Source organism: Chelonia mydas, chromosome 2 (genome assembly GCF_015237465.2).
Source record: "Chelonia mydas isolate rCheMyd1 chromosome 2, rCheMyd1.pri.v2, whole genome shotgun sequence".
NCBI classification, from domain to species: domain Eukaryota; kingdom Metazoa; phylum Chordata; order Testudines; family Cheloniidae; genus Chelonia; species Chelonia mydas.
The window spans coordinates 66,533,057-66,560,001 of record NC_057850.1 but is presented as its reverse complement, the minus strand read 5'-3'; the positions used below and the strand labels follow the sequence as shown (position 1 = coordinate 66,560,001).

At 40.5% G+C, this 26,945-nt stretch overlaps 1 protein-coding gene across 4 annotated transcripts in view; it reads left to right on the top strand.

Annotated features, from left to right (window-relative positions):
- Positions 1-26,945, top strand: part of TGS1 (trimethylguanosine synthase 1) — a 50,550-nt gene that overhangs the window by 2,598 nt on the left and 21,007 nt on the right. The window contains exons 2-14 of one of the 4 annotated variants that reach the window (XM_037892604.2): positions 3,281-3,382; positions 5,607-5,671; positions 7,638-7,816; positions 8,419-8,690; positions 9,774-10,641; positions 13,066-13,186; positions 13,958-14,044; positions 14,888-15,062; positions 17,717-18,062; positions 19,349-19,531; positions 20,575-20,718; positions 22,739-22,955; positions 24,931-25,009. In XM_037892604.2, the coding sequence (XP_037748532.1) occupies positions 9,858-10,641; positions 13,066-13,186; positions 13,958-14,044; positions 14,888-15,062; positions 17,717-18,062; positions 19,349-19,531; positions 20,575-20,718; positions 22,739-22,955; positions 24,931-25,009 (2,136 nt within the window). In that variant the 5' untranslated portion in view covers positions 3,281-3,382; positions 5,607-5,671; positions 7,638-7,816; positions 8,419-8,690; positions 9,774-9,857. Of the gene's footprint in view, positions 1-3,280; positions 3,383-5,606; positions 5,672-7,637; positions 7,817-8,415; positions 8,691-9,773; positions 10,642-13,065; positions 13,187-13,957; positions 14,045-14,887; positions 15,063-17,716; positions 18,063-19,348; positions 19,532-20,574; positions 20,719-22,738; positions 22,956-24,930; positions 25,010-26,945 lie in introns of all 4 variants that reach the window. The other 3 variants (XM_037892603.2, XM_037892602.2, XM_037892601.2) reach the window with 3 other exon arrangements.

Here is a 26,945-nt window from a genome sequence, read left to right as displayed (position 1 = left end):
TGAAACAAAGTAATCATCAGTAAGGTCTTGACCCTGGAAGCAAAGGTCAAAAAGCTAGGCAGCATTATCTGTGGGAATGATCACTTGATTTTTCTGTGGTTTTTTTTTCCCTTCAGCTTTTGTAAGTAGACTGTGTTTTCCCAAATATGTTCTTAAGGAACTCATTCTTGGCATCAGACAACATAGCACTATTTTCCATATTCGGAGACGGCTGAATTGGAATTAATTTGCAAACTGGATACAATTAACTTAGGCTTGAATAAAGACTGTGAGGGGATGTGTCATTACACAAAGTAAAACTATTTCCCCTCCCTCGCGCCCCCCCCCCCCATTCATGACACATTCTTGTCAACTGCTGGAAATGGCCCACCTTGATTATCACTACAAAAGGTCGTCGTCTGTTTCTTCCCCCCCCCTTCCTCCCCCCCCCCCCCCCCCCCCCCCCCCCCCCGTTGGTAATAGCTCACCTTACCTGACCACACTTGTTACAGTGTGTATGGTAACACCCATTGTTTCATGTTCTCTGTGTATATAAAATCTCCCCACTGTATTTTCCACTGAATGCATCCGATGAAGTGAGCTGTAACTCACGAAAGCTTACGCTCAAATAAATTTGTTCGTCTCTAAGGTGCCACAAGTACTCCTTTTCTTTTTGCGAATACAGACAAACAGCTGCTACTCTGAAACCTGTCATCTTATAGGCAGCACATCAGTAACACAGAATGTTTGTATTCTCATTTATCAACTAAAAGTCCAAGCAGCTTTTGTGTTACTCTGTTGTAGGTCACAACCAAAATAACCTTCCATGGATTCAATTTATTGATCATATTTTTAAACTGGTTAGCGATATATTGGGCTGTGTGGGGTGATGCTTAGTTGTTTACTGGAATGAGTAAACACTTGTTGTGGAGTTGTTATCATGAAGGTGATGACATCCTCATTACAAATATTGCTCCAGACACTAGAGACCTGTGAGGAGCTTTTGCTATAAAACCAACTCTCTCTTCCTCACATAATTCTCTTTGACATTCAGAAGACTGCCTGCACGCTGCTTCCTAATAGGTACTTTGTAAATTGGACGCTATTTATGAAAAAATTCTAGTATATAAGGATCTTTATATTTATGCCATTTCATATGGACATCCAGCAAACATACAGTGAAATTTATTTTTCTGGTCATGGGACATTCTACCCAAAAATCTCTTGATACCAGTTTGATGAACATTGGAAGACTTTCCGTTCATCACACGTTCTTGTCAACTGCTGGAAATGGAGTGGAAGTTTCTGATGCTGAAGCAGATGAGGTAGCAAAATTCTTATTAGAAGATGAAATGAAATTAGCTTCACTTTCATTGTCACTTATATCACTGTCTTCATCAAAAGATTCCATGCTTAATGATGGTGCTGCCGAAGACAAAGCAGAAGGAGAATGCACAGAAGAAAACCAAATTTTGATGCAGGCCAGTTTTCCTTTTTTTTGTTGTTTGACTGCAATAATCTATCTTTGACAGCAGCTAGACATATACCACAAGAATTCAACAAATATTTCCCCATTCTACCTACATGTGTCACATACTCAGAAAACCAGAGATTGCACTTAACCTTGGCAGTTGTTGCATGTTCATGTCTATTAAAATAAAATGTCCCTGCAAATGATTTTGGCTTCCCCTGACTCTGCATAATAGATTATCAGGTATCTCTTAGAACTGAATGGCTATGCTTAGATTGAAATCTATTTCTAACTCCTGCTGTTCTAGAAGATTCCAGACAATCAAAATGTTTTTGGGCATGCTGCCCTCTCCCTCCTAGGACCTTTGCAGATTCCCAGATCCCATGGAGAGCAGATGGCCTCTCCTCCCCGCAGCAAACATAAGGGACTCATAAGCAGCAGTTGGAGGAGGAATAGAGCAGGATTTCAGGAAGGGAGGTGCCTCTGCAGAGATGTGGTGTCAACACTCCTCATTAGCATAAAGCGTTTTATATTCTCAGCAAGATTTGTGTGGGAGGGCTTATGAAAGGGATTTTTGTTGAGGGGAGAAATGGGGGGTTATTTACATGGGCGTTTGGTGTGGGTGGGGAAAGTGTTCTGGGGCAGCTTAATAGCTGTGATACTTTAGTTAAGGAAGAGGCTTAATGGCTGCGCATCTTTTCTCTGTGTTGGAAGAGGAGGTTTAATGACTATGAACGTGCTTCTTCCTCCCCTACTCCCTTCTAAGTTAACTTCTGTATATTTGTCTGGTCAGTTTAAATCATAAGCTCTTCAGGGAAGAGCCAGAGTCTTAACTTGTTTAATGTGCTGTCTGAAACGCCACGTACATTGATGGCGTTGTGTACAAATAAAGATATCCGTTTGTACAATGTTCGTTAAGATTCCAGCCAGTCAAGCTCAGCTTTCCCCCAGTTTACCTTTTTCACCAACAGATAGCTGTAAGCTGGCGTGGCTGTCCCTCGGCATCCACATATGGCAGGGGGAGGTGGGGCGTGCCTCCTCGCAGTTTAGGTCAATTAGAGCCTTCTCCAAGCACAGGAAAAAAGGGGGGAATTAGCAGTTCTCAAGGGTCCTGTCCTTCAAATGGAGTGGGGTCATAAATAGTCTGGGCTCTAGCCTGTAACCAGGCAGAGCGGCAACAGTCTCTTCGCCCAGCCATTAAGGAGGGTGGGGCAGCAACCACCCAAGGCTCTGGCCTGCAATCAGGCAGATCTGTAGTACCAGCCCAGTGTAGGGGCTCAGGTACGGGGTGAGTGTCACATGCAGTCTCTGGGGGCTCAGGTACGGGGTGAGCTGGGGAGCACAGGCCTCCTGGCCTACAGAGGGGGAGTACTGCCACCCCAGTGGTAGGATGGTAGGAGGGACATGGGCTTGCCCAACTCCACTGTGTCCCAACCCAGGGCCCTGTCAATGGTGGAGCAGTCCGCCATTGGGTCAGCAGGGATCCGTCTATGACACACTGACCTGATCTGAGTCTCGCTCTCCACCAGGCTACTGCCTAGTTCCCCTCCATTGCATCCTTCTCTTCCCCATCTGGCATACCTGTGTCCAGGGGTCGTTCTCAGTCTCCCCGGGATACACTGCCAGGGTTAGCTGTAGCAGTTCCTCCACGTCAAGAACGTTGCGGGTCCCTGGAACAGCAGCAGCGGTTCTGCTTGGTGCTCCACGCCAGCAGTGGGGAAGAAATATCCGTCTCCTCCAGCAGCTCCCTCCTAACTGAGCTGCAGGGCTGGCCTTTTACATTTCCCCTTCCTGTCCTGCCCATGTGTCCCCTCTGTGTCTGGCTTGCAGGTCGTGGCCCTCCTGACTCAGCCCATCAGGCGGCTTGCGGTGCTCCTTCCATGTCCACCTCTGAGGGGGGGCCACACCTCCTCGCTACAGTGGCCTTAACAAGTGAGTGATCAAGACTAAGGCTGTCAAGCGATTAAAAAAATTAATCACGTGATTAATCGCACTGTTAAACAATCATAGAATACCATTTAAATATTTTTGAATGTTTTCTACATTTTCAAATATGGTGATTTCAATTACAACACAGAATACTAAGTGTATAGCACTCACTTAATATTTATTTCTGATTACAAGTATTTGCACTGTAAAAAACAAAAGAAATAGTATTTTTCAGTTCACCTAATATGAGTACTGAAGTGCAATCTCTTTATCATGAAAGTTTTGAATGTCAAATTATGTACAAAAAAACTTGCATTCAAAAATAAAACAGTGTAAAAATTTAGAGCCTGCAAGTCCAGTTCTACTTCTTGTTCAGTGAATCACTCAAACAAGTTTGTTTACATTTACATTTGCAGGCGGTAATGCTACCCGCTTCTTGTTTACAATGTTACCTGAAAGTGAGAACAGGCATTTGCATGGCGTTTTTGTAGCCAGCATTCCAAGGTATTTACGTGCCAGAGATGCTAAACATCCATATCCCCTTCATGCTTCGGCCACCATTCCAGAGGACATGCTTCCATGCTGATGATGCTTATTAAAAAAAAAAGCGTTAATTCAGTTTCTGACTGAATGCCCTGGGGGAGAATTGTATGTCTCCTGCTCTGTTTTACCCGCATTCTGCCATATATTTCCCTTTTTATAGTAGTCTCAGAAGATGACCCAGCACATGTTGATTTTAAGAAAACTTTCACTGCAGAGTTCACAAAATGCAAAGAAAGTACCAACGTGAGATTTCTAAAGATAGCTACGGCATTCGACCCAGGGTTTAAGAATCTCAAGTGCTTTCCAAAATCTGTGTGGGACAAGGTGTGGAGCTTGCTTTCAGATGTCTTAAAAGAGCAACACTCCCATGTGAAAACTAGAGAACCCAAACCACCAAAAAAGAAAACCGACCACCTGCCGGTGGCATCTGACTCAGATAATGAAAATGAACATGCGTCAGTCTGCACTGCTTTGGACTGCTGTTGAGCAGAACCCGTCATCAGCATGGACACATGTCTTCTGGAATGGTGGTTGAAGCATAAAGGGACATGTGAATCTTTAGCGCATCTGGCACGTAAATATCTTGTGACTTCAGCTACAACAGTGGCATGAGAGCACCTGTTCTCACTTTCTGGTGATATTGTAAATAAGAAGAGGGCAGCATTATCTTCTGTAAATGTGAACAAACTTGTTTTGTCTTAGTGATTGGCTGAACAAAAAGTAGGACTGAGTGGACTTGTAGGCTCTGAAGTTTTACATTGTTTTGTTTTTGAGTGCAGATATGTAACAAAAAAATTTACACTTGTAAGTTCACTTTTACGACAAAGAGATTGCATTATAGTACTTGTCTGAAGTGAATTGAAAAATACTATTTCTTTTATCATTTTTACAGTGCAAATATTTGTAAGCAAAAATAATATACACTTTGATTTCAGTTACAAGGCAGAATACAATATATATGAAATGTAGAAAAACATCCAAAATATTTAATACATTTCAATTGGTATTTTATTGTTTAACAGTGCAATTAAAACTGTGATTAATTTTGATTGATTTTTTTGAGTTAATTGAGTGAGTTAACTGCGATTAATCGACAGCCCTAATCAAGACATTTGTCGGCTTGCTAACAGCACCGTCATGCAATCAAAAGCGTAGTCTGCCACCTACATCAGGGCATTTGTGCTGGAAGATCTGACAATATTTGACTGGTCAAATAGTAGGCAGCCAAGGGACTGCTCAGTTGACCATCTTGACAAGCCTACTGTGAAATGCAAGCAAGGCAGGATGATGCTAGCGATGAGCTTGGCATTGTGTTAGCAGCGGCATTGGGGGTGACAAGGCATATTCCACTCAGCACCCTCTCAGAAGAAATCTGAGCACTTGGGCCCTGATACTGCCATAAATGACCACTGATCTTGCAAGGGGCACCCCATGAACAGTTGATTGCAGGATTGGGGCATTCGGTTTTCCCTCTATCTAGTAGGTGGAGGAGGCCCTTATTTCTCAGTCAGTCTTTATAGCTTCTTAGCAGCTGCATTTCCTGTCCATCTTGTTCTTGCTGATTTATTCTGTGATTCGTCAGAGGTGTTGCCTTTTCATGGTTGTTGTGTTTTTCTGTTTCTTTTTATGCCCTTGATAATGATGATGTGTTTTAATGTTTGGGGTTTTTTCATTTGTTTTATAGGGATCGAAAATTATACAAATTAGGACTAAAGGGGTTTTATGGTAAAGAAGACTGTGACAGTACAGGTAAAGTATGCTTGATAATTAAAGACACCAGGGTTGATTTTAGTTCAAGTGGCTAAAATAATTACTAATTATGTATTAAATATGTGCTTTGTGGTAATATGTGTAATTATGTAGACGTGATTACATTAGTTATTCAGGGTGCGGTAATGCTGTATAGTTACTAACCCATAATCATACTAATTTCTCATCCATTTCTTAGTGCTTTTGCTAAAGAGGACCTTTCCGGCCTAAGGATAACATAATTATTCCTTAAATGTACATTGTGTTCTGGCAACTGTTACTTCCTCTGCTCTGATTGGCTACCATCTTTAGCACTCCCCATCAAGATGCCTACATGAACATGATTCCTTTAACATCTGATTGCCTCCTTACTATCCTGTCACTCCTACCTGGCCTAAATACTAAATATTTTGTAAAGGAAAAGCTCTGCCTAGAGAGGAGGCGAAACTTTCCACACACGTTGAGAAAGAGCAACAAAGTGGAGATTGAAAGAACTTGGAGTTGTCAGAGTGCTGGGGTCAGAAGTGGAGGCAGTTGTATTTCTTTTAGGTATATGGATGAGTTCTAGGGTCAGTCACCAACCAAAGCATAGAGGTGAAAGGAGAGAGAGCACATTTTAGTAGATGAACTTGAAGATGATCCTTGTTATCTGCATAATAAATATACTCTGGGCTGAGAAACTGATTTTTTTTTAAATGCTTAAGAATCAGTTTTTGCTACAGAATTACAAATGTCTGCATTTAGCCAGCCTCATTAATATGCAGTGCCTACTTTGGCAATTATTTTTGTAGCTCTAAACATATTTGTAATTATTTCAATTTTTTTAAATGTAAAGACTGAGAGAAGAGCAAATGGTGAATTGATAGCTGGCTATATCCTTTTTGAGGTGATTTAGTGACATTCTTGGCACACCGTGTTTTGTAAAATTGCATGATCTTTGTTAACCCATTTATGGTACATTTGTAAAGTTACTGATCATCTCCCATGGTTTAATGCAGTGGTTCCCAAACTTGTTCTGCCACTTGTGCAGGGAAAGCCCCTGCCGGGCCGGGCTGCTTTGTTTACCTGCCGCGTCCGCAGGATTCGGCCGATCGCGGCTCCCACTGGCTGCGGTTCGCTGCTCCAGGCCAACGGGAGCTGTTGGAAGCGGCGTGGGCCGAGGGACGTACTGCCTGCCGCTTCCAGCAGCTCCCATTGGCCTGGAGCAGCAAACCGCAGCCAGTGGGAGCCGCGATCGGCCAAACCTGCGGATGCGGCAGGTAAACAAAGCAGCGTGGCCCGGCAGGGGCTTTCCCCGCACAAGCGGCGGAACAAGTTTGGGAGCCACTGGTTTAATGATATGCCAAAATAAGTCCTGTGAAGCATTTACTTTCTGTATTCTCTCCCTTGCTTTTAGATTTTTGGCCAGATACTATCAGGCAGTATGTGTTTTACAAATATTTAAACAGCTGGGACTTGATTTTCAAACTGGGTCTCCATTTTGTAGGCACTGTATGTAAGAATTATGCCTGTAGTGAATTGCACCCACAATTCTGTGTCCCCACTCCATTCATGCTTTTTCCTGGGAATTTATTTTGAGTGCCGTTCATTTCAGGGGCAACAGAGGCCCTTATTCTGTTATAATTAATTGAAATAATTACATCATTCAAAAGTTCAGAATTCATGTATGTATTTCTTGGCTGCTGTGTTAAAAAAAAAAAATCAACAAAAAACCCTACATACCCTGCAGATATGTAGTCACTTCAGATGAGTTGGAGATAATTCGTTTTGCTGCAGTGATCAACTACAGCAAGAGACGGAGAGGGCTGTGCCTACTAAGCAGCTTTCAAATGTTGTTATAGAATGTAACTGGGGAAAGAAACTTGAGGTGCAGATCTCCTGATTCTGCATCAGAAAGATACAGAGCAGAGCTGGGTAGGATTGAAACCAATTTATGAAATTTTGAATTAATATCACTTGTTTATAGGAGAGGAGCAAATAGAGGAAGAGAAGGAGGGGAATCATCATCCCAATGTGACAAAAAACTCAAACAACAATCATTCTTTGGGCCTGGAAGAGGATGAACTGGACTCAGAGGCTGAACTCATGAGGAGTATGGGGTTACCACTTCAGTTTGGAGGACTGTCAGCTCACAAGGAATTTGTGGTAAACCCCAGTTTACTGTGCTTTTTATGCATCTTTGTATTTCCAGACTCTGAGCTAAGAAAGTAAATTGAACGCTGTGTGTGTGTGCATGTGTGTCTGTGTGTCTCTGCACACATGTGAAGAAGCTGGTCCACAGAGCAAGTTGTAGGATTAGGAACTGATTAATTTCTTGAATGAACAAATTTGTGAATAAACTGAGCAAAACACAATATTAAAAACAGTGGTACACAAACTGTGGGACAAAGGAATTGAATGGGAAATGAATACACACTACTTTTAATTTATAGAACACTGGTAAGAGTGGTGCTTTTATACAGTGCATGTTAAAATAAAGTATGGTATGAGGGCTGTGAAGGAAGTAACTTCAGTGAAAGATGGGTATTCGTTCTCTGGAACCAACTTCTCAGTGGTTCAGCTTTTGCCTCTGAAGTGGCCATACACAATCTGAAGAGCAGGTTTGAGTTTCAGTAACTCTCATGTTTGACTTTTTTCAGATTCATAATAGAAAAGTTTGGTTCTAAAATATAGGTACTTCCAAAGATACTTGTGTGTGTATATATAACAAGTCCATTAGGTAACTCTGGACGTCTTTTATCCAGCAGGCATTAAGAAAAAATGAGCAAGGTTTCCTTTGCAAAACTTGGATCACAGCATTTCAGTTCTAGCTGAACTTTGACAGCAACTGAAAATGAGTTTCCAGTTTAACAACTTGAACACTGCTTGTTCTTTTGAAAGTCTCAGCCACTGATGCAAATGAACTTCGAAGCTCCTTTCCTCAGCAGTACAAAGCTGAGTGAAGCTGACTGTGATTCAGAAATAAGTTTGGGGGTGTACTTCTGTGTAGGATAAGTTTTTTGTGTAGCTGTTGGCCCTGGTAAGTTGTACTCAATGTAAAAGAGGATTATTCTCTTCCCATTTTACTGCCAAATTAATAGTTTCATGGATTTAGCCAAAGATCCACTGTCAGGCACTAGTGAAACAATTTCTTGATCTCTGTTGATGGCTTTTAAAAATGACTACAGGCCAAATTCACTGCTTATGTAAACAAGCATTCCTGCACCAAGTTGGCCATCTTATTACCTTTTTCCTCCTGTTAGTTGTTTCCCTGTCTCTTCTCCTTCACCATTAGATAGCTTTGTCAAGTTTGGCTTGTATTTTGGGCAGCATGTGAAAGGGTTATTTGCTGTGGCAGGAGTTCATTTCTTCCCCTGCTCTCCTCCAAAAGCTCCCTTAGTATCTTCTACCATGAGTAAGACTACGATTTTGTCATGGATATTTTTAATAATAGTAATGGACAGGTCACAGGCAATAAACATGGAAGCCATGACATGTCCCTGACTTTCACTAAAAATATCCATGACAAAATGGGGAGGGAGAAGAGTCCAGCACCCTGCCCCACTGCATGCAGCGGGGGCAGGGAGCTGTGGCTCCCCTGCCCAGTGGCTGGGAGCTAGGAGTGATCCCTGACTGCGGGGTTGGGAGCTGGGGCAGGGGTGGGGGGAGGGGTGATCCTCCACTACCTTTGAAGGGCTGGGAGCTCAGGGATCCCCCACTCCCTGCAGTGACTGGGAACTGCAGGGTCCCCCACCGCCCACCGAGGCTGGGAGCTACGGGGGAATCCTCTGTCGCCCTGCAGGGCTGGGAGTTGCGGGGGAGGCCGCCGCCCGTGGCAGCCGGGAGCTGCGGAGGGTCCCCCATGGCCACAGTGGCTGGGCTGCTGCAGGGGCTCAATGTCACAGAGGTTGTGGAAAGTCACAGAATCTGTGACTTCTGCGACCTCCATGACCTACTCATAGCTTTACTCATGAGGGAAAAAATACTTCTGAGTAATGAGTGGAGGGCAGAAGCAGGAATGTCCCTGAAGACAGAACAAGGAGGAAAGAATAAATTCTCCCTTGTGAGTTACTTGGTTCTGGGCATTTTTTAAAAACACATTTTATTTCTTTTTGATTTTTAGGCATCAGAAAATTCCAGAAAGAGAAATAAGATAGTGAAGAAGAAGAAGAAGAAAAAGTTGCAGCAAAAGCACTTGAATGAGATCATGCGGGAAACCTGGAAAGAAGATTGTGAAGACCATAACCAGTCTTTTTCAGATGATCCAGCTTTACATACAGAACGAACTGAGGAGAAAAAAACATGCCAGCTTCTGAATGAGGACAACTGTGAAAATAGAGATTGCCCTATTAATGATGCTTTACCCAGTGAGCTGAAAGAGAAATGGGAAAAATATTGGAGTGAGTATGGAGAAGGTCTTCTGTGGCAAAGTTGGCTGGAGAAGCACATGGAAGTAGAATTGTCTGAGAATGCACCTACTTCTGAGCCTTGGAACTCTCCTGACACCAAGGAAAAGTGGAAGCAGCATTATAACGAAATATACTGGTATTACTGGGAACAATTTCAGTACTGGGCAAGTCAAGGATGGACTGTTGACAGCCCACATAATGATGGCACCGAAATCAATGCGTATAAACTCGAAACAGGTCTGCCAGGAGAAGCAGACTGTGTTAGTACAGATGCTGTATCTCATCAAGTGCTGGACTCAGAACTTTCTTCTTATCCTCCCTCCAACATCAGTTGTAAAGAAAACCCTAGCTCATGTGATGAGCACCATAATGAAATCCTCTCTGGGATTGGTAACATAAATCTGGATTTGGAGGAAGTGGAGGAGAGCAAATTAACCCTAACAGTAATTTATGATGGCCATCAAATTCTGAGTTCAACTAGTAGTACAAGGCAGTGTCCTTGTGTTTCTAGCCAGAAGGAATCGTGCAATGGAGGAACCACGAAAAGTGCATCTTCTGAAAATAAAAGTACAAACCAATCAGGTCCGTGTAGGATTTGCTAATATTGATTCTGGTAATATTCCTCCAGATGTGTATCTTTTTTTTTTTTTTTTTAATAAATCTCTGGATGTACTCGAGAAGTGGTGGGATAGCAGTATTAATGCTTCCTTATTTTAACTCTGTCTGCTATGCAGCTGCTATACTATCCATATACAGGAAAAGCTGTATTATCTGGCACTTTACAAACCAGAAAGCTCTATAAACCGGCATTTCAGGAGGAGGTGTGGGACACGGGCTCTGGGAGGAGTTTGGGTGCAGGAGGAGTTTCGGGGTGCCAGATCTGGGAACTCCCACCCTCTTAGTTAACTGGAATTTTTGGCTTACTGGCACCCCCCCCCCCCCATTTCCCCAACATGCCATATAATAAAACTTTTACTGTAAAAACACAGACCAATTGGCTTCCACCTAGTATATATCTCACTCAGTAGGTTGGAGTAAATAGAACAGAAATAGATGTTTTAATAAATCTGGCCTGTGAAAGATCAGTTTTGAAGGAAAGTCCTAATAAACATACAATCCTTTCTTCACTTCATCTTCTCATATCTGCCCCAAAATGCTGTACCTGAAAATTTGGGTTTTGTTTGATTCAATGTATGTAATATCACAAGGCAGCCGTCTGCTTACTGCACTATAAACTATTAGCTATGAACAAATCAAGTTGGTGGTACTGTATAAGCCAGGTGGGCAAACTATGGCCCGTGGGCCACATCCAGCCCGTCAAACCATTTAATCTGGTCCTCAGCTCCAGCCAGGGAGCGGGGTCAGGGGCTTACCCCGCTCCACGTGGCTCCCAGGAAACAGCTGGCATGACCCCCCCCTCTAGCTCCTACGTAATACACAGAGGCGTGGCCAAGCGGCTCTGTGCGCTGCCCCATCTGCAGGCACCGCCCCCGCAGTTGCCATTGGCTGTGGTTCCTGGCCAATGGGAGCTGCAGGGGTGGTGCCTGCGGACAGGGCAGAGCAGCGTGGCTGCATCTTGGAGCTGGAGGTGGGACATGCTTCCGGGAGCTGCTTGCGGTAAGCACCGCCTAGAGCCTGCACACCTGAGACCCCCCCCCAAACCTCCTGCCCCAGCCCTGATCCCCCTCCCACTCTCCAAACCCCTCGGTCCCAGCCTGGAGCCCCCTCCTGCACCCCAAACCTCCAGCCCCACCCCAGAGCCCTCACTCCCCCAACCCGGAGCCCCCTCTCACACCCTGAACTCCTTATTTCTGGGCCCACCCCAGAGCCCGCACTCCCAGCCAGAGCCCTCACCCCCTCCCGCACCCCGACCCCCGATTTTGAGAGCATTCATGACCCGCCGTACAATTTCCATATCCTGATGTGGCCCTTAGGCCAAAAAGTTTGCCAACGCCTGATATAAGCCATAGTTGACCAACACTGACTAGTGGAAATGCCAATTTATTTTGTAATATTGTCATGGACTACAACCAAAGTAGGGGTGATATATCACATTGGGAGAGTGATGCTACTTGTCACTGGAGGTGCTGGGAGGATTAGCTTAGAAGAGGGATGTGCTGATCGCTGGGAAGATGCAGTATTGTCTGGCAGCTGAGACAGAATGCTGAGAGCTGATTCCAACTTTCTAGCATTCATATGTCTTGGAGTGTAGGGAAAGTATCCCTTTTCCTTCTTCCGCCATTACTTCTGCCTGCCTGCACTCCCCAGAGGCAGCCCATATAACCCTTTTGTACTGCTCTGTGTTTTCTTCGGCTTAAGAGGAAGGGTGGAATATGCAAGAGCAGCCGTGGCTGAGGTGTTAGGAGAAACACCTGTATTATGCACTGCTGAGGAGTGTAGATAGCGGATAGATTTTTTTCCCCCTTCTCCTGGCAGCTTCACAGAAACACCAGAGGCAGGAGCATGGAGCCAACTCTCAGCAGCCTCCCCTCTCTCTCCTTTCTTTCTGAATGCCGTCTATTCACCTTAAATTGTTGCCCCCAGCCTTGGGACTGCCAGTGGGTTGTTTGAGTGTTGCTGTGAGTTCTTTAGCCAATGTCACTGCACTATCCTGGCAGACTTGCTCTCAACCATTAAGATGAGACATGGGATGAAAATCCTAACTTATTAACTTGCAGTTATTTTTTAAAAAGGACAGGGAAGCCATGTGAGGATTGTCCTGTATAGACTTTTCATATATGGAAACCTTTGAGTCTTTAACATTGATGTTGCCAAATATGTAAAGGTCCTTTAAAACAGCACAGGAAACATAGCTGTTGGTATGTTGAGACTTAAGATGGAGAAAAGCAAAGGTACATGTGGTTTGGTAATCACTTGTTTGTCAGACTCAAGTACATAATAGTGTACTTTTTAAAAAAAAAAAACCTCCAAAATATTTAGTTTTTTGTAGACTGGAGAAGAAATGATTGGACAAACAAAAAGAGTGCTGTTTTTATGCCTCTTTAGATTCACAGGAGCCATCTAGACCAAATTCAAATGACAAAAGAGGATCGCACAACAATGATAAGAAAGAAGACGAAGAAGAGGAAGAGCCACCTGAGTATAAACATGCAAAAGTCAAGAGGAGGCAAGTAATAAATTAGTTTTTTCTATTTCTAAAATCTGTTTCTGTGTGTTCCTCTGTATTAGAACGGCTCCTAGCACAATTGGGCACTGATCCCTGATTGGATCTGTTGGCTATTCCTGCAATGCAAATAATAATAATTGGCTTTCCTACCTCCTTACCTTCCCATCTGAGAGCATGGAGCTTTTATGTTGGTTAGAGGTCTCTCTTTCTTTATTCCAAGGAAAGAATTTAGAGCCCTGACTTCCAAACTCTATGAGAGGTGTATATACACACTTATCACCAGATTGCTAAATTGGATGGGGTGCACCTTCTGTTGAGAATGGACTTGTTTATTTGTAATTGGCATAAAAACCTGCTTTTTTATTTTTGGGGATGGTGAGAGAAGGAATGGGAACAGTATTAAGTAGTTACTAGTTTAGGTGGTGATGCTGATGTGTTAGTGTCATTCTAGTAGCATAAGAACAAGAAATGCTTATGCCTTGAGGTAGAAAAAGCCTATTGTCTCCATTCATATGGACAGATTGCACTTGTCTAGCTTGTGACTTGAAGGATATAAATGGAAAGGTCACTGTGTGTGATACTTACTGATGTGTATATTAAAACTTCATTAATACTTGGGTTCCTTCATGATGTAGCCTTTAAAACCCAGAAAATAAGAGTATAGGCTGTGGAGTCAGCCAGAGTTAATGGGAATTTTCCTCTCTTAGTAGGAACTGTAATAAAAATGGTGACTTTTTATATAAAGTAACCGACGTCTGGGTTTCTTTATAGCCATGAACTGGATGCAGATGAAAATCCTGTTGCGGATCCTGAGGAAACCTGTTCTCTTCTGGGATTCAAGCATGGTACAGGACAAAAGTAATGACTTATAAGCAAATTCAGTGTCCCTCCCCCCACCCCCCGAAAATTAGCTCCTTTTACGCACTAGTTGCCCCATACCTGTTGTTTTCAAGTGTACCAGCAATCTCTGTTTCTTTTGACTGTTAAGTTATTTGAAAGTTATTTTGAAAATTAGTGTTTGTGCTTAATAAAACTATAGGTTTGTCTTTGGGTGATTGTAGGAGTGGAAAGGAGGGATGCAAAGTGTTAAAGGTGAATTAGAGAATAATAAAAGTGCTTTGAAGTGAAGGTAACAAATAACAAAGGTTTAAATTAGATGGCATCCTAAAGTATAACTCCTTTTTTGTTAAAATGCTTGTGGTTTTATAAATATGAATTAGTCTCTTAAATTCTCTGGTCCTGAGGGTTCTAATTGTTAATCAGCTTTTAAAAGTTGGTGTCTAGTTAGGAGCCAGGTAGGAACTTATTGCGGCTTCATTATATTAGGACAAAGCCACTGTCCTGTTGATGCAGATGTTGACAGTGTTTTCATGATTAAATAAAACAGTTTCCATTGGCTCATGGCATGGTCTACAAACCTGGGGGGAGGATGTTTTAGTTTGGCTCCATCCAGTATGGAATCCATTTTACTTGGCTGTGGGGCTGCTGTAAGATAAGGTGTCACTAACACACACTGTGTAATATGCAAATATTTTCATTTTATGGGGAGATCTGGATAGTTAAATTTGTATTTAGGCTGAAAAGTGTAATTTTAAGATAATGTTTGGCCTGTCAACACTGACAGTCTCTCTCAAACATTTCATAACAGCTGAATCCCACATATTTAAACTTCTGTTCTTAATCTATTCTTTTTGATTGCAGATATGGGGGAATTTCAAACTTTAGCTGCAGAAAGGTCCAGTATCTGGACAAAAATGCAAAGCTCAAATCCCAGTTCTTGGACATGCGCAAGCCAGTGAAGAGAAAAAACAAACACCTCTTCTTCACAGAAGAGTCAGAAATGTTGTCTTGCCAAAAAAGTAAAACTTTGAGTAAGGTAGAAGTATTTCTTATACGTTTATTTATTAGCACTGTTATAGCAAAGCGCCCTAACCGCAGTATCGTAGATGTATCCGTGTTTTTTCTGATAACTATTATTGAACTGTGAAAATGGGAGTGTTTAGGCCAGTAAAAATCAAATGAATACACGTTATTAAGCATCAACCTGTGTCTCTTTATTGCTTACACATCTTTCTTTAGTCAAAAGCACTCTAGTCAGGAAGCATATCAAAACAGTGAAAAACTCTTCACTGAGTTGTTTTGAAGAATGTCACTTTTTAAGAATGTCATTTTAACAGCCATCTTATATAAACAGCTTTCGTTACCTCTATATTCCTCATTTGTTCAGTAATGTGTATATATGTTTATATATATATATATATAGACCAGTGGTGGGCAACCTGCAGCCCGCGGGCCGGACGCAGCCCATCAGAGTAATCTGATTGTGGGCCACGAGATATTTTGCTGATGTTGACCATCCGCAGGCACTGCTCCCCCTCCAGCTCCCAATGGCCGTGGTTCTCTGTTCCCGGCCAATGGGAGCTGTGGAAAGCGGTGCCTGCAGGCGAAGGGGCCGCAGGGACATGCTGGCTGCCACCTCTCACAGCTCCCATTGGCCGGGAACAGAGAACTGTGACCACTGGGAGCTCTGGGGGGCGGTCCCTGCGGATGTTCAACGTCAGCAAAATGTCTCGCAGCCCGCAGTCGGATTACCCTGATGGGCCGGATGCATTGCCCACCACTGCTGTAGACCACTGAATTACCTGCATTTTTAAATGCATGTGTTTTGCATTTTGAAACACATGCATTAACAGTGAGGAAAAAATATTTCTATGCTATAATGAATTGTATACACCAGCATAACTTTTATATTGCACATAAAAATACCCCCAAAAAACTTTTTCCATTCTCCTGTCCATCACCAGGACATTTGCTATATCGTTGCTGTGATCACCCAAATCATTGATTTAGGTTTCAGCCAGACTGAACAGAAGCTACTAGATTGTTCACTATTGTAGACTGTAGCCATTGATGTTTAGTCATCACTTTTTCTCCCTTGTTATATTATTTTGATAACTTCAGTATTCTTGTTGGGTTTGTTTACCTGTACTTACTTTAATGTAATCTCAACCTTAACTCTATTTTAACAGATTTTTTTGCCTTGGAATTTGTAACCTATTTAGAGAAACTTGTTTACAAGTGATTTTTCTAGTTAACAACCTCCTTTTTAAGATCTGTTATCTCACATTCTTCTAGGGCTCACAGGATTTCCAACTCTCCTATTGCAAAATTTATTTTCTAGTACTGGTGGTTAGTGGTGTGTTGGACCTTAAACTTGTCACTAAACTCACTGATCTAAGACTGAGTATTGCCCACCCTGCACCTGAGGCTAGTATAATTCTAGGGAAAATTCCACTTTGGTGGGATTAAGAAAGAAATATGTGGCTATTTGAAAATAGCTATATACTTCCGAAGGTTTACATGAGGGGGGCTGTCTCCTGCTGAGGTAAGCCCAGTCTTGCAAAGACAATAGCAGTAATGTTAAGGTTAACCATATGTGGAGATCTTTGAAGGATCAGGGCTCCAACTGTTAACATTAGATAAGGTGTTCTGGTAGTTTTTTACCAGGGCATTTCACATTGAAGATTTCTCTCTTTAGAAGAGACAGAGAGAGAGAGAGAGAGAGAGAGAAGAAACTTATTTTGATGGAATTTCCTACTACGCACAGCCTTCCCTAGGTACAATTGAGCAGATGAGGCAGCTAACATGGAGCTAATTTACATGCACTTTGTAGCCTTCTTAAATGCAGTTCACAGGATGAGACAAGTTAACTAAAAAGCTGTAAATTTGGCCTACACATGCCAGCAAGTTTTTTATACTATATTTTCATCTGTAATGAATTCTGTGAAATTGGATTATTGTACTACTTATATTAATTAATTGCATGGATTTTGTCTCTTGCATACACAGAGAATGCGTATCTAAAGTTGTAAAGGAAAATGTGTATTATTATGTAGTATCTGAAGAATTAATCTGATCATATATTGATTCATTAGCCCAAAGAAGCAGTTTTCACATTGACTTTTAACTGTGCAAACTTAACATTTTCAACATTTTTTTTTTAGGGTAAATAATACGTTAATATGAACTATTGCTATATCAGTGGAAGAGACTTTTAAACTAGTGGTTCTCAACCAGGGGTACGTGTACCCTTGGGGGTATGCAGAGGTCTTCCAGGGGGTACATCAACTCATCTAGATATTTACCTAGTTTTACAACAGGCTACATAAAAAGCACTAGCGAAGTCAGTACAAACTAAAATTTCATACAGACAATGACTTGTTTATACTGGTCTGTATTGTATACACCAAAAAGCAAGTACAATATTTATATTCCAGTTGATTAATTTTATAATTATACGGTAAAAATAAGAAAGTTTTTCATTAATAGTGTTCTGTGACACTGTATTTTTATGTCAGATTTTTGTAAGCAAGTAGCTTTTAAGTGAGGTGAAACTTGGGGGTACACAAGACAAATCAGACTTCTGAAAGGGGTGCAGTAGCCTGGAAAGGTTGAGAGCCACTTTTTAAACTACCTTGTTTCATCGTATGATGGTGCAATCTAATTATTTGTGATACTTGACCATTCCAGGTAGAGAAGTTCCTAAGACAGGTTAGTGAACCTGTGGAGGAGACTATGTCCCAGGAATCTTTTGCTCAGGATAAAGTGCAGGGCTCCTCTACAAGCAGTGACTCAGAGGAACAGGAAAGTTCACAAAGTAATAATTTCAGTGCGAAAAAGCATGACCCGCTATCTTCCAGAATTGTTAGTTATGAACTTGGAACAAATAACCTTGAAGAAGAGGAGAAGGAAGATGCAACAGCAAGTGGCTCTATCTCTCAGAGCTCAGGAAGACAGGAATGTCATTCTGGACGACAGCTAGTTGCTCTGGATATTCCAGATTATCTTCAAGTAGAAACAGAAAGTGTGAGTCAAGGTACGTACAGTTTTTAATAACTGGAGGCAAATTGGTTATAAACTTTATCCTGTAAGGTTTCTTTACCAAGCTATTTGTCATTTTATATTTACTTAATGAAACTTACTATATTCTTAAATTTTTCAGTCAAAATCTTGCAAACTGAGATTTGGTTTGTGCAGTGCAGGTGAAGATGGCTTTGGCATTTTTTCTGAATAAATTCTGACCTTGCCACTGTTTTTAATAATGATTCTTTGGGGCTTGTTTTAATGAACAGCGGTTCGTCAATCTTCTTTACTCCCAGTGAACTCCCTTATTGCATTTGCATTGTTTCAGTAGTGAGGCAGAGTCCTTAGTAGGGATTGATTCAATTAAAAAAGAAATGTCTGGACTGTCAGAGTTTGGATTCTTGGATATGTTATTGCATTGAGCCTCAAGGAACATATAATATGTCAATACTAACATTACTTTATTTTCTAGAAAAAAAATAATCCAGTATTTTATGAGCCTTTTTTTTTTTATTTATTTAACACTTACTATACGCCAAAGGAATAGGATTACTGAGGATTTCATATACATTCCATTATTTCTGTGGTTGTAGTTTTACTTATTTTAATATAAAATTGGTATTACATAATTCTTCTGTGTAAATCAGCTTTGATTCCTGGTTTAAATACAAAGCATAATTCAGTTGCTTATATTTGGTCACTAAATTGCCCTTTGATTTGGTTAACAGTTGTTAATTATGCAATGTCAACTATCTTGCCATCTGCTGAAAAGAATGGTAAATCTGCTGAGATTCACCCCTTGGCCAGTTAACCAGTCAGCCTAACAGTTAAGTCAGGGAAATAAGTACAGGAACCAAGCAGCCAAGGTAACTAGACTTGACACTGGGGAGCAGGAGGATTTGACACTGTGGCAGGGTGGTGCTCCAACTGTAAATTCACCCCAAGTTCCTAATGCCACTCTGAGCTCTCATTCTCTTCCCTTTGCCCTGCCAATCCAAACCTTCCACAAGATACTTCATCAGTATTCCCCTTTCTGTCTTAATAATAGGTTTGTGGCCTAGTTATATCTGTACTGCAAATTTGGCATGGAACCACTGCAGCCTGCACAAACATAACCATGAGTGTCTCTAGCTCAAGTTACCAACCCACAGAATCCTGCAAATGACCCCATATGGAATCCAGCAGCGTGCTTAGATAGTGTTATAATTGTTGCCGTATATCTACTTACATACTACAGCCCGCACCCTTGGAATGAGGGATTGCTGGAATGATGCTAACTTTGTAATTTGGTGTTTTCAGTTGTAGCTGAACCAACCGAAAGAAGAAATCCCCAAAAGAAGAAAAACAAGAAGAAAAAAAAGAACAGAACCACACCACCATCTTTACCTGCTGAGATTGCTGCTGATCCTGAGCTGACCAAATACTGGGCACAGCGTTACAGACTGTTTTCTCGGTTTGATGAGGGGATTAAATTAGATAGAGGTATGTTATTAGCTGAAGCACACAAACATTGCAGCGTAAAGGTATTTAAACCTGCACTTTCATCATCTGATAAGAAACAACAAAGCAGAAGTGAATAATAATTTACATCATTGTGGAATGTATGAACAAATTTATAGTGAGCTGGTGCAGATTAGCATAGCTCATTGATTTCAATAGAGCTGTGTTGATCTCTGCTGAGGATCTGCCACATATGTCAGACCTGATCTTTTCTGAAAATTGTGCTGCCTGTAATTATACCATATTCTGTTTGGTTAATTTGTGTCAGCAGTGGTCTTCAGAAATCAGATGGCAAAAGGTGTAATCTGTATATGGCCAAATAAACTTCGATGTTGAAATATGTTGATTACATGTCATGTTTGCGTAGTAAATGCTCTAAATTTAGTCAGTTGCTAAAATACAGCTTTACGTAGATCAGTATGGGTTCTCCAAGGGAAGAAGTCATAAATTTGCAGAAAGACTAGTGATTGTAAAACAACTTCTTGTGGTTTTTTTTATCATCTTATTTTAAGCAGTCCCCATTTTCAAGCAGTCCCCATGTAAATATAAGGAGAAATATTAGGCATACGGAACTTCAGTTATAAAGATCCATGTTCTGTCTTCTCTGCCATTTTTTATTTCAGCTCTGTTTCAATTTTAACAGAAATTCTGGGTGTGTTTGTAACAGAATGGCCTTGTTGTGACTGAAGTGTAAACCATTATCTTTTCATCACAGTCTTGTAGGGCTTGATCCTATAAGGTGCTGAGCATTTTGGCTCAATCTAGCACTGAAGTACATGTTTAGCTGTAATTACATGAGTAGGCTGACTTTAGTGGGACTACTCCTGGACTTAAAGTAACCCACTGTATCGAATTAGTATTCAGAACCTTACAGGATCAACCCCATAATACCCTAGTAAAATGCATGGTACCAAAGTTGCTGGGCTTAATTTAATGTTCAGCCTCTGTTTAGTTCTTTTGAATGATTGATTTTGGAAACAATTGACAAATTTTCTCTCCGTCCCTTCCCACACTGCCTCCATCAGAGGGTTGGTTTTCTGTTACACCTGAGAAGATTGCTAAGCATATTGCAAGCCGCGTCAGGCAGTCCTTCAACTGTGATATAGTAGTGGATGCATTCTGTGGAGTTGGAGGAAATGCTATTCAGTTTGCCTTGGCATCAAAAAGAGGTAATAATCTGTTTGTATAACGTGATTTCCCCACCCCATCCCCTGTTCTCTCTGCAAGTAGTCTTGATACTGGCTTTCTACATGTGTTTTACCTTATTCATTATGTTCTACTGCGATATATCCTATTGATGAATTTTTTTACTCCAGCATAAGCATGTCATTGTTTATATATTTGAAAAAAACAGGGCTGCTCTTGTATTTCTGCCGGGCATATTTAATCAGTTTATTTTAGCCAAAGATGATCACTTGTTGCATTATTCAAAGTTATTTTATTTATCACGTGTTCTAGTAAAATAGCTAACCTGTATGATGTGTATATCCCAATCCCAAGTAGACTCCCATAGCTCTGTAGGGATTGGGCTGGGATAATTTAATATAAAAACAAATAACACAGGGGCTACAATACTGATTAAAATTAAAATGAATAATACAAATTAATGATGACCCTCCATTTTTTATTTGAATGAAGCTGCTGCAAAATTTCCCAGTCTCCCACATCAGAGTGATACAGAATCTAAGGAATTTGCTCCAGAAGTTAGCTCCATCTTGTAACAGACTTCCTGGGACAATGCCTATGACAAACTAAGGGGCATCGTTGACTGGCTCTGAGCAAAATGCCATCTAGTCTTCCCTAGCCAAAAAGAGCTGAAAAGAATTTGGGAGGAAAATGCTCTTCACTCTAACAAGTTAAGAAAAACAATGTATAAGATATGTTCACAAGAATAGTTTTTCTCAAGAAATCATTTATCAGGTTTAATAATTCCACAGTCCCCAAGAATCTTTTAGGTTTTTTTTATTCAGTTGATCTGATTCTGATGAGGCCCAGAAAGTTAAGCTAATCAGCAGTGTATGTGTCAGGAGAGCAGCTTGCAGCTTACAGCTTCTTGTTTCCATGACAACTATGCAGTATGCAATTGTATGCCACTTATAAGCACATTACATATGGAGTATAAAATACTGCCAGTAATAGGAGCACATGCTGGTGCAGCTGAACCAGTTGCTGCAAAGTAATGTTAATCTAAAATTAGCATATTTTTACATTGCTAATCTATTGCTACTGCACTAATGAAGTGAAAGCGCAACTTCTTCAGTGAAAACATATAATACTCAATATTCCGCTCCATGGAATCTGTCACTAAACATTCATGGGTGTGAAGCAGATTCATATTCTAGTGCTGAATATTTTCTGGGGAAGGCAGGTGATGATGTGATCTATGCTAAATTTGGCAGCTCACGTTCAGTTATTTCTGTAACAGTTCTTTTCATCTAAACTTAGTTTTTTTCTTTATATTTTGTGGCTGAGTTTTGTGTAAATGTTTATACTATATCAGGTGCACACAGTTTCAGTTTACTTTTCAGAAGAGTTATTGATTAGTGTCATCTCTTGCAGCCTGTCTTTCATTTATTCTTGGGGTAAGATCAGCTGCCAGCCAAGTAGTTTGAGCCATGTATCATAGGGGGTTTTGCTGATGTCAAGGAAAGGAGTCTTTGCCCTCCCAGAATGCATTACTTACCAGGGCTCCAGCCCAGTGTTGAGTTGGTGGATCAACATAGTAGCAGATGCATAGTTCCAAATACCCCAGGTCAGGAATGCACAGGGAGCCATTGCAGAACTGTGCTTCACAGCATGCAGGGTATATACAACCACAGCCAGCTTTCCCAAATCTCACCTGCTTTCCCTCCTTCATACAGTGTGAAACTCTGCTGTTTTTGCAGTGTCTGGGAACCTCTGCTTTGCAGTGTTGGAGGGTAAGAATTTGCCCCTTTGAGGAAATAGTTTGGTGTGCTTTAGCAACAAGATTGAGATAATTGGCTGTTGGTATATGACAAAAGGTATACATATTTATGGAAGTCACGATTGGGAACACAAAATTAGTGGGTTTATAAATGCCTTCTGCACCTGAGAACTACAATATAGCACCTTAACCAAAGGAACATCTTGTTTTGGCAAGCAATATGGACATCTGTCAGCTTGTGTGTTTCATAGTGTTAATTCTTTTTCCTTTCACCTTATTTTCAGTGATTGCGATCGATATTGACCCTGTTAAGATCAGTCTTGCCTGCAATAATGCAGAAGTGTATGGAGTAGCCGATCAGATAGACTTCATATGTGGAGACTTCATGCTGCTGGCGTCTCATATAAAAGCAGATGTTGTGTTCCTCAGCCCCCCGTGGGGGGGTCCTGACTATGCCACGGCAGAAATCTTTGATGTTAGAACAATGATATCGCCTGATGGATATCCTTTGAAAGTTGTATGTTCACAGCAATAGCTCTCACACATTAACAAGAGCTTCACTTCTTTTAGCAGGATAAAACAATGTAGGATTCTTTGGCTCTGTCTTGTTCTGTTGATAGTTTGGGCTCCTTTGAACTTGATTTGGAATTGCAGGTGCACAGCACTCTTGAAAATCAGGCCTTAGATGTGTGAGGTTGGATACCCAAAACTGAGGTGCTCAGAATTAGTGGACACACTTACGAAACTTGGTCCTTGGTGACTTGCCCAGGCAGAGAGTAGTGTTAGAGCTGAGGTTAATGCTCAGGAGCACCTAGGTTCAAGATCGGTGTGCAGTGGATGTAGATCACGTGTCTCCAAAAATGATCAAAAACAGTTGTGGATGTCGCTTTTGATTTTTTTTCTTCTTTCAGTTAAAAAAAAAAATTATGAAGTATATTTGTTTGAAAACATGATCTTGTTGCTTTGGATTTTTCATATGTTCCCTGCCTCTGTTTTCTTCCTTGAGGCCATGATCTTAAGTGACATGATCTTCTTCACATTAATCAGTTGCGGTGTTGCAACCAGAGGATTATGGGACAGATTTTTTCTCCTTCATTAACAGAGGATTTGGTCTTATGGATTCAAATGAGGAGTAAGCAGCAGGAACATACGAAGACTCTTAAGCAACTGTTGCCTTTTTCTCATGCAAATGTACTTAATTATTAAAAATTTAAAAAAAACGAGTGGGTGAGAGTAGGCAAAGTTGTCTGAAAAGCAGACTTCTATTTCAAAAAAATTAATGAGACTGTGGTAGGTCTTTAAATCAGTGCATCACTGTTAATAACATTTGTCATGCTGATAATAAAACCAAGATATTCTTAGTATTTTGCTTTGTTTTGATATCCGGCTTTTTGGCAAACAAGAAAACTTTTTTTCATGTAGGCAGCAATGCATAAAGCATGTGATAAGACCCATCTGCGGGCTATAGAAATACATCAGCTTTCTAAATTATAGTAAAAAGCCCCCAAACAAACATAGTGCCCTAATTACCTATCTGCATGTTTATTAGGTGATATGATTTGTATCAGATTTTTAAAAATACAGGCGATCTTTAATTAAATATAAATAAACTATACATCTATTCTTAAGATATTTTGTTCAAAATTGAAAAAAATAACCTGTTTTAAAAGTGTAAAACGGATAAATTCTGTTTTAAAAGCTAGAATTTCTACTAGTGTTTCCCCATTTATAAATTATTTATAAAACATTCATCGAGTACTCCTGAGCTCCTTTCTAGTGTAATAAAATATTTCATATCAAAATATAAATTGATGTAACCAGACAACTTTCCCTAACTCAAAAAATTACCTACAAAAACACATGGGCTGTGTTTCAGAGTTAGTTACCTATTTTCTTATTGTTTTATGAAAAGTACATCCTATTTATTTAGAATATTTTTCCAGACTGTCTAAAACATAGCAGATGACTGTATCCTAGGAAACCAATCAATAGCACAAAGCAGTCTTATTGTTACTGGATCATTTCTGTACTGATATTTTGTGGCATCCTGGTGGCCTCTTGGTAACTTTAAATTGAATGTGTGTGTGTGTGTGTGTGTGTGTGTGTGTATAACTTTAAATTAATCTTTTATATATGCGTGATTAATTAGAAGGATCAAGCCAGAATATGGGATAGAAAATAGCCAGCAAACGAAAAATGTGCAACAGTTTTAACAGGTACTATTTTCATTTTAAGAAACCATTTTAGTGAAACACTGACACATGAAACACTTCATAACATCTGGGCAAATTTATGGAATGTGAGGAGTTTATCCATTTTGGTAGTGCTAGGTCTGACATTTCAAAAGAGTATCTAATGCGTAGCACCGATAGACTAATTAGAAGAATGTAACGTCTCTAATCACTAGATTGGGGATATTCTAACATAGCAAATGAACCCATGTGAAGCTTTTATTTTTTCCTTTATTGGTCTCCACATTTGAAATTTTCAAGCTGTCCCAGAAGATCACAAACAACATTGTGTATTTCCTGCCACGCAATGCTGACATTGACCAGGTAAGTTATCATTCACAAGCAGCTTTCAGAAGCAACTTTGCTGATATAAATTGATTTTTGTAACCTTTATTCAAATGAATCAGTTGTTGTAGTACAGGCCTATAGTCGATAACTTTTACCTTTACAACATATCTTAACATATTGGGAAACTGGATAGTGAATAACTCATGTCAGTTTGTTTTTCCTTACTGCATTCTAGAACAACAGTACGTTAGTCTCTCAATTTTGTGTGCCGCTCTCCTCCAAACTCCTATATGCTTCTGTCAGGGTGTGTAACTAATGCTTCTTCATATCAGTCAAACCAGTTATAGCATGTGTCTTTAACCAGCGCTGGACTTGAGGAGAGTTGTTGAATAATAAAGCTAAGTATTCAGATTTTCAGTACATAAAGAAAGCTGAAGAAAATCATTATACATCCTGGAATACCAACTTGAGTAGTGTCTTAGGTAATGTACAAAGTAAACATGTTTTGGGCTCTAGAATATCAGTGTGCTGCTAGAAGCAGAGCTGACATTAGTTACCTATGCAATTGCTTGTTCACATATAGGAAGCTCATGAACATAAATGACTAGATGATCCAGAGATATGAAAGATCATATAAACAAAATACTTGTTCTACCAGCGTACACTTACTACAGGAATTTTCATTATTAAATTATGTCATTGGCTATTATGAAGTGAGCTGTAGCTCACGAAAGCTTATGCTCAAATAAATTAGTTAGTCTCTAAGGTGCACAAGTACTCCTTTTCTTTTTGCGAATACAGACTAACACGGCTGTTACTCTGAAACCTGTAAAGTGGAACGGTTATTGTCAGTATTAGTAGAAGCGAAATAACCCCTTTTGGTTGGGATATACTAATAACATTTGGTAAATTGGTATAGTGGATGTTCTGCAGTGTATCTTTTCCAAATGATTGACTTAATTTCCTCTCCTTACAGTATGCGTTAATCTAGATAGAATTTGTAGTTTAAGGCCAGAAGGGACCACTGTGATCTAGCCTGACCACTTGCATAACACAGGCCATAGAACCATCCTGAATAAATTCCTGTTTCAAGTCCAGTAGCTGTGGTTGAACTAGAAGAATATCCAGTCTTGATTTTAAAATCTCCAATGATGGAGAATCCACCACAGTCCTTGGTAAATCTTTCCAGTGGTTGATTATCATCACTATTAAAAATGTGCACCTTATTTCCAGGTTGAATTTGTCTAGCTTCAGCTTCCAGCCATTGGATCTTCTATATCTTTGTCTGCTAGATTGAAGAGCCCTTTGTTATCAAATTTCTGTTCCCCATTTAGATACTTGTAGATTGGCCAAGTCATCCTTTAACCTTCTTTTTCTTTGTTAGACTCAAGGATCTCAACCTATTTAGTATATCACTATAAAGCGTGTTTTCCAATCCTTTAATCATTCTTGTGGCTCTTCTCTGAAACCTCTCCAGTTTTTCAGCATCCTTCTAGAATTGTGGACACCAGGCTTGGACACACTATTTCAATAGTGGTTATACCAGTGCCAAATACAGAGGTAATATAATGTCTTTACTTCTACTCCATATTCCCCTGTTTACACGTCCGAGGTTCACTTTAGCCCTTTTGGCCATAACATCACACTGGGAGTTCATATTCAGCTGATTATCCATCATGACCCCCAAGTCTTCTTTAATCACTGTTTCACAGGATAAAGTCCTCTATCTTGTACATATGGCCTGCATTCTTTTTGCCTTGATATAGACCTAACATTTGGCCCTACTGAATGCATGTTGTTTGCTTGCACCCAATTTAGCAAGTGATTCAGATTGCTGAGTATTAGTGACCTGTCCTGTTCATTATTTACCATTCCTGCAATCTTTTGTGTCATCTGCAAACTATCAGTGGTTTTGTTTTCTTCCATATCACTTATACAAATGTCAAGTAGTGTTGCACCAAGAACCGATCCC